Source organism: Panthera tigris, chromosome X (genome assembly GCF_018350195.1).
Source record: "Panthera tigris isolate Pti1 chromosome X, P.tigris_Pti1_mat1.1, whole genome shotgun sequence".
Lineage (NCBI taxonomy): Eukaryota > Metazoa > Chordata > Mammalia > Carnivora > Felidae > Panthera > Panthera tigris.
This window is the reverse complement of record NC_056677.1, coordinates 33,028,258-33,036,336: the sequence shown is the minus strand read 5'-3', so window position 1 is coordinate 33,036,336 and position 8,079 is coordinate 33,028,258. Positions and strand designations below refer to the sequence as shown.

Below are 8,079 nucleotides of genomic sequence, written 5' to 3'. Positions count from 1 at the left end.
AAATAAATCTATTAACAGTAACCATTAAGAACTTCATAGGATTGGGACACCTGGGAGGCTCAGTCAAGGGTCTGACTGTTGGTTTTGGCTCAGGTCATGATCTCACAGTCCCTGGGATCGAGCCCCGCATCGGGCTCTGCGCCGGTGGTAGGGAGTTCCCTTGGGATTCTCCCTCTCCCTCTCGTCCAGCCCCTTCCCTGTATGCTCTCTCTCAAAATAGAGAAACATTAACAAATGGTTTTTAAAAAGAACGTCTAGGATCGCATGTCTTAGGCCAGATGCTACCTACCTTTCATAGTGCTATACGGTTGACCAGTGTCCGCGAGAGAGGGCAGAAGGATATACTCCACAGAGTACCGCAGCACTAGCTAATAATCCCTACCTCGAGCCCTTTTTCGGAATGAGGCGGGGTATAAGGCCATCAAATCAACCTGAGCAGAGTTCCTTCTACGTGTACCTCTTCATGGTTTCCCCGTCGCTCCTCAATCTTCATGCGAAGCCCTGGCCCGTTAAGTGCGTGTTGGCTGCTATGCCACCCTCCCCACCCACCCCCACTGCCATCACCTCCTGACTTCCACATGGTCTCCGGTCAGGAATAAGGCCTGTGGCACCTCAGTCGTGGTCTTCAGCCCCCACCCTCCTGGGCATTCAACATGCCTGGGAGAGCCACCCCCACCCCGCCAGCCTCCTGGCCTCACAAGCCTGGCCTGGCTCAGCGCCAGTGAGGAAGTCTCTTCCCCCTGACCCGCTACTCCCTCAGGGCCGCTTCCTGCACTGTCCCCAGCGAAACCGCTCCCCGAAATGCCCGAATCCAGCATCCCACACTGACCGCCCCATCCACCCTCCACCTCCCATGGGAGGTCTCCTCCCGGATGTCTGACAGACGCCTCCAACGCAGAATGGCAGAAACAGAAGCCAGTCAGAAGCGTGGCACTTAACTCGTTTATTTACTGATGACAGAGGCCAAGGATTCCTCAGCTATGAGAAGCTTTGTCTAAGACTAAGGCTGTGAAGACTCCCTCCAGGCTCTGACCCAGTCTTTAGCCACTTCTCCTGGGTCCAGGCATCTCATCAAACAGAGTGAAGCTCACATTCTTCAAGTTTTGGGGGCGCTGTCCGTTGCTGCCAACGCCTCTATCATCTTGTGGGACGGTGTGCATATTGCTATTGATGGCCTCATTGGCTACCATCTGTAGGATGTAGTCAGTAAGGTGGTCAAGCATGGTAAGGCGGAAATGATTTGTGGATGAATTCCAGCCTTGGGTATGTTGATCCTCAAGCAGGAGGCGGTCCACGTAGCTCAAAGGACACTGTAGCTCACTTCTTATAAGATGGGATGGAGTCTGACAGGAGCTCGCCTGGATTTTTTTCCCCGACATGATGTTGGCTGGGTTTGGCTCCAATCAGCTCTGCTTCCTTCTCCAGTTGGATTAGGTCTCTCAAGATACCAGCAGTTAACCCTCCCCACTACATGCCCCTGCTCTTGCTCCTCATTGGTCAGGGAGCTGCCTTTGTGACATCTTACACTTTGTGATGTTACTGGTGCCCATTTTGTCATCAGGCATCAACCTGGAAACGTCCAGGACAGGAACCTGGTCACCCTAATGACTGGACCTGATTTTGAGAAAACTGTAATTTTCTGCTTATTTTAACATTATAAAGATAAACGTGTGTTTCAATGGAAAACTTTTCTGTCTTAGGACACCACTCCACATTATCTGATTCTAGCCTTCTATTGTCTCTGAGGTCTTTTATAATCCTTTGTTATAGGTAGTGATAAATATGTAAAATGTGTTATCTCGGAGACATGACATTGACCCCCCCATGATATAATAAGACCACTTTTGCCTCAATTTATACATTGATTTAAATATTCTTGATTACATTTCCTGCATCTCATCCTTGGATTCTCTATTAACCTCTTATAACCTCTTCCCATTCCCTCATTGATTAAACAGAATCTTTTAACACATGTTTATTTCATATCTGTATTAGTGTCTTGATTTTACACTGTTTGAGAAATACCCCTTGATCATTTTGGAAATCATAATGGGATGTTTATATGTCAGAATCAGGTAAACGTTGTTGAGAAAGAGAAGTGTACCTTGGGCTTAGTTTAACCCCAGTTGTCTTCTTGGCTGTCCTAGGGGAAGCCAAAGCACCAAGAGATGTTGCCTCTCATTTTTATCATTTAAATTTTCCTCTCCACTAAGTTTGTGTTTCTGCTTTCTTGTAGGTTCATTTACAGCTGATAACAGTTATATACCCTCTCATGGCAAAAGAGAGAAGTAGAAGGAAGAGAGGAGTCTCTGATCCAAGCAATGGGGATCAAGGAGACAAACCTACATAGGTTTCAATCTGGGAATTATCTTTTGTGGCTTCAGGCTCCTCCCTCTGGTCACAGGACTTTACCTGCAACCATGGCTCTGTCCTCAAAATCATCTTTCCTTTATTTTGAATGGAGCACATGCTTATAGCTGAGTAGTTTTATCACCTTGTTTTCCTCTTGTCAAATTTTTGGAGTCCCATAGCCTTCTTTTATTTCTTCATCTATCCTTTCAGTTAAAGATGGCATTGTTTCTGCTGATTCAACATACTCAAAAGTCTTGTAGTCTCCCATTTGTGCCTTGGGGATTCCTGTCTTTAAACAGGAGACCTGTTCACAGTTCTCTCCAGGAATATGCCATCCCAACTCATTGCTTCTGCTGAGATGGCTGGAGGTTACCCATGATTCACACCCCATATCACTTCAAAGAGCCCTCTGTATGATTGAATACTTTGATCTTTTGATCCCTCAAAGATGTCTAGCTACATGCTTGATTTTTATCTCCACAGGATGCTTTCCTGACATAAATCCTTTCCTTTTAATGTCTTTTGCAATCTAGATAGGCTGAGAATTGCTCCTATCTTCAAGTCCTGGTTCCCTTTTGCTTAAGAGCGGTTCCCTCAATTTACTTTCTTCTAGCATTTTACTATAAGTAGCAAGAAGAAACGAGGGCACACCTTCAACACTTTTCTTGGGAATCTGCTCAACTAAATCTTCAACTAATTGTTCACAACTTCTGCTTTCCATGTAATTGTAGGACAAAATTCAGCCAAGATTTCTGCCACTACATAACAAGAATCCCCTCTTCTCCATCTTCCATTATGATGTTCCTCATTTCTAAACCTTTACCAGGAACACCTTTGACACTTATATTTCCATTAATAGGTTGTCTTTGGTGACTTAGGCCTTCTCTACAACAATGCACATTTTCTCCACTGTGCTCCTTACTTTCTTTTGGGCCCTCACCAGCAACACTTTTAATATCCACATTTCTACTAACTGTTCAAGGTAATCTAGGATTTTCTATCATACTTCTCGAAGTTATTCTAGCTGATAGCCATTATCCAATTCCAAAGCCACTTTCCCATTTTTAGATATTCATTACGGCAGCAAACTACTTCGTTTTACCAAAATCTGTATCAGATTCCTATGGCTGCTAATGAATTGCTACAGATTTGCTGACTTAAAAGAATACATACTTATGGGTCGCCGGTTGTGCATCTGGCTTTTGATTTCAGTTCGGGTCATGATCCCAGGGTTTGGGATTGGGCTCTGTGTGGAGTGTGGAGACTGCTTGGGATTCTCTCTCCTCCTCTGTCCCTCTCCCCCGCTCATGTACTCTCCCTAAAAAATATAATAATATAAATCTTAAAAAAATACGTATTTAGTCTCGGACAGCTCTGGAGGTAAGAAGTCCACGAGAGTGCCACTGGGCTGAAAACAAGTTGCCAACAGGGCCATGCTCCCTCTGGAGGTTCTAGAGGAAAACCTGTTTCTTGGACTTTTCCAGCTCCCAAAGCCACATTCCTTGCATTTCTTGTCTGTACCCCCTTCCTCCATCTTTACAGTCAGCAGTGTGGCATCTTCCATCAGTGGTCAAATTTCCTTTTTCAGTGTCAAATCCCTCTCTGCCTCCCTCTTATATGGACATGTGTGTTTGCATTTGGATTCTATCAGAGAATACAGAATCATCTCTCATCTCAAGATCCTTATCTTAATCTTACATGTGAATTCTCTTTTGGCATATAAGGTAACACTTGCAAGCTCAAGAGGTTTGGATCTGGTTATCTTTGGGGGCCATTTTTTAGCCTACCATGGTGAGTATTCCCAGGAAACTAATAGGAAAGTGGGGCAATGAGACAGGGAAGGGAAGGAAGCAAACAAATGTCCACTATTAATCAGCTTAGTAGCATTGAAGAACTTTAGAGGACACTAGAAGATACACTTTCCAAGGGAAGATATTGCCCCAGCATTCTGGACTATCATGCTATTGGGCAGTGAGCTCTGAAAGCCTAATAAAAACCTTTACCAAAAAAATGCAGGCTCTAACATTTCGAAGTCAGGCAAATATGTATCTAATTGGTATGTGATGTGATGATATGGGAAGGACCCTGACAGCATCTTCTACACAGTAATGTTTATATACTTTCCTTATAAAGTCTTTCCTTTCCATCTTTACCTCCTGCCTGCTCTTATTGAACAAATGTTTATTGTGCAGCTACCTGGTAGCAAGCACGGAGATGCTAGATCTTTAATGGCAAACAAAACAGACAACTATTTTGTCCTTGTAAAGCATCCAGTCTAGTGGGAAACACAGAGGACCAAAGAAATGTGTAATTCCAAATTGTCATGCAAAGCTTGGTTTGCAAGCCTAATTTGTTCCAGAAACAGGCCTGTTATCCAAAGCACTTGTATATCAAAGCAAATTTCCCCATAAGAAATAATGGAAACTCAGATGATTCATTCCACAACCCAAAGATATTAGTGTAAAACTGACTACAATACTATAATACAAAAAAATAAATAAATTACAAAACATAAAGAAAAATAAACAAATTAACCTGCACTTACATTTCAAAGCCTTTGTGGCTGGTGTGAGGAAGAGAAGAGAATTATCATGTAGGATGACTTGCACTATCACTAATGGAATCACTGCTATCTATTGGCTCAATAGCATCTTTTTCTGCATGGGGGCCATTGTATATGCTCACACGGATGTTGACTACAGTGCAGTATTAATACACTGTCATATATAATTAATATACTGTCGGGTGCCTGCGTGGCTCAGTTGGTTAAGCAGCCAACTTCGGATCAGGTCATGATCTCATGGTTCATGGGTTTGAGCCCCTCACCAGGCTCTGTGCTAAGAGCTCAGAGGCTGGAGCATGCGTCAGGTTCTATGTCTCCCTCTATCTCTGCCCCTTCCCCACTTGTGGCCTCTCAAAAATAAACAAACTTTTAATATACTGTCATATATAATGACATAATATAATGTCATATACTGTATTTAATGTAACTGGCAATAAAGCAGCAGAGCAAAGGGTCTATATCTGCAGGCAGCCTGACCTAGAATGAAGCAAAGCATTCCTAAGCTTACTCTTGTATGGAAAAGCAAAGGACTGTCCACAGGTGCTTTGAAGTGACAAAAAATACACCAGTGCCAGTTGTGGGCAACTTCCAACATTCTGAAAAATCACGGATTTCCATCAAACAGCATCCGAGCATGGGAGATGATCATCCACAATACCGCACCGAGAGAGAGAGAGAAGAACGACGGCTCAGTTGTGATCATGTGACGTTCAGCATCATGTACTACTCGTATTGCAAGGCATCGCTCATTTACCAAGTTAAAATTTGTTAGAAATGTTTACTCATCTTGTGGAACACTCACAGAACAAGTTACTCACAATCCAAAGTTTTACTGTATATACAAAAATCATGTTCATGTTCATCCAGATACGAGAGATGGATCCAAGTTCCAAGAAGTCTATTAAAGTCCAGAATTTTTCCTTGTTTGTGGGTGGGTACAAGGTCATCTCAACCCCATCCTCTTTTGCATTCATGTTTGGTTACATTACTTTTATTAAAAGGCCTCTAATACATTGACAGCTTAGGAATTAGCCCATTCCCATCTTTCTGAAATGTTCTTTCTCTTGCCTCATCTCTACCTAATTCCATATTCTTGTGTCAGTTCTCAGTCTCACTGTCGCTTTGTCAGAGGATATTCCTTGATTACTTGATTCCTTCATTACTCAAGTTACATCCTTTTATTGTCTCTTAATTTATTTTTTTAATGTTTATTTATTTTTTAGAGAGACAGAGACAGAATGCAAGTGGGTTGGGGCAGAGAGACAGGGAGACACAGAATCTGAAGCAGGCTCCAGGCTCTGAGCTGTCAGCACAGAGCCCGACGCGGGGCTTGAACTCACAAACCGCAAGATCACGACCTGAGCCGAAGTCAGACGCTCAACCGACTGAGCCACCCAGGCACCCAGTATCTAAATTTATTTTTAATGTACATTTTTAAGGTAATGTGGTTCTTAGATGAGGATACTTTTGCCCTTTAGGGGACATGTGACAATGTATAGGGATACTTTATGGCATCACAACCATTGTGTGCTATTATCATCTAGGGAGTACAGGCCAAGGATACTGCTAAATATCCTACTATACCAGGAACATCCCTCCTGCCCCACAAGAAAGAGTTCTCTAGTCAAAAATGTCAGTACTGCTGAGGGTGATAAACTCTGCTTTAGATCATCCATGACAATTTGGAATTACACATTTCTTTGGGCAACTGTCTTTCCCACTAGACTGGATGCTTCGCAAGGACAAAAAGTCAATTCATCTCCTTTTTGTGGTATTATTGCTATATATTAAAACTGCAGATTCTACAAACTCAGTAACACGTTGAAAGAATGATTACCTTATACTATGTCATGTCTCTGTGCCTTTAAAGAAGCTGAGAGAAGAAGCAAACATATAGTTACAGAGATTTTGTTCTATTAACCTCCTTATTTGTCATTTATATTTCTCTTCATTTGTTCCTACGCATTCTAGTCCTTTTCTTAACCCAATACAGCTTTGCTTCCACCCATCTGCTGTGTGCTGTTCTTGGAAAATATATTACATTTTTCTATCTTTTATGCATGATACACTATACAATTTTTTTTAATCTGTGAAAAAAGAAATGAAAACGAATATGCATTTCTATTGTCTTTTAAAATTACATAGTTCCCTTAACCAGTGCTTTTTCTGGAAGGGTTATGGATTTGAATTACTGCCTGCAGTTGCTTGCTTTCCGTCTGAAAAACTTCATTTTTCTTTCTGCTCCTCACACTGAAAAAATCTCAACAGTTCTATCAAGTTCACAGTTTCTTTCTTCTGTCAATTCAAATCTACCAGTCAGCCCTCTAATGAATTTGCCATTTCAGTCACTGTACTTTTCTGCTTCAGAACTTCCATTTGGTTCCTTTGTATGATTTCTCTGGCTTTACTGGCATTTTCTGTTTGATGCAGCTTTGTCATTCTTTAATCATGGTTCCCTTCAGGACTTTGAACATATTTCTTAGAGCGACTTTGAAGTCTCTTTTAAATGCCACATCTGATTGACCTCACAAGTTTCTGTTGCCTGCTTTTGTTCTGGTATGTGGGTCATGTGTTTTGTTTGTTTCTGTGTGTGTCCCACAATTTTTTGTTTGAAAGTGGCAATTTTAGATAATATAGTAACTCTGAGTATTGGTTCCACCACCAAGTGCCTATTATTATGTCTCTATTGAAATGTTTAGTAACTGGCTGGATTATTTCAGGGCAGTCGGCAGACTCTCCTTACGTTGTGAAATCTTTTATGTGGTTCCTCATGGGCTGCAGGTGTGGGTATGACTCCTGTCACCCTGGGATGCCATTGGTTTTGGCACAACTCTCTCCGTCTCCTCGACCACAACCAACTGTTAAGCTCCACTAGTTACCAGCTGATTGTTCTACTGTATTTAACAAATGTTCTGAAGCATGAATTATTCCACAGGCTGATCTAATCAAACCCAGGCTCTCTTGAAAGATCAGTTGCTTAGGTCAATGTTTAAGATCTGTTCTGTCCCCAGGAGGGCTCCTCCCAGGTGCCTCTTTCTCAGCCACTCTCCAGAAAACTAGCCAGCCTACAGTTTCATCTGTACCTCCAATTAATCTACAAATCTTTTCCCAGTAGCCTTTCATCACAACCTCCACTGTTTTTGAGAGTGCCCTTAAGTTCAACC

General features: G+C 42.3%; 1 protein-coding gene across 1 annotated transcript; it reads right to left on the bottom strand.

Annotated features, from left to right (window-relative positions):
* Positions 1–928: 928 nt before the first annotated feature.
* Positions 929–1,490, bottom strand: LOC102951507 (huntingtin-interacting protein M). Its single transcript, XM_007085482.3, has one exon. It carries the CDS (start codon positions 1,377–1,379, stop codon positions 1,041–1,043), a length of 339 nt encoding a protein of 112 aa, XP_007085544.2. The 5' UTR covers positions 1,380–1,490; the 3' UTR covers positions 929–1,040.
* Positions 1,491–8,079: the final 6,589 nt, after the last annotated feature.

Excerpts from the sequence above, each read along its gene's own strand:
- LOC102951507 (XM_007085482.3), bottom strand. The coding sequence starts at position 1,379 with ATGTCGGGGAAAAAAATCCAGGCGAGCTCCTGTCAGACTCCATCCCAT.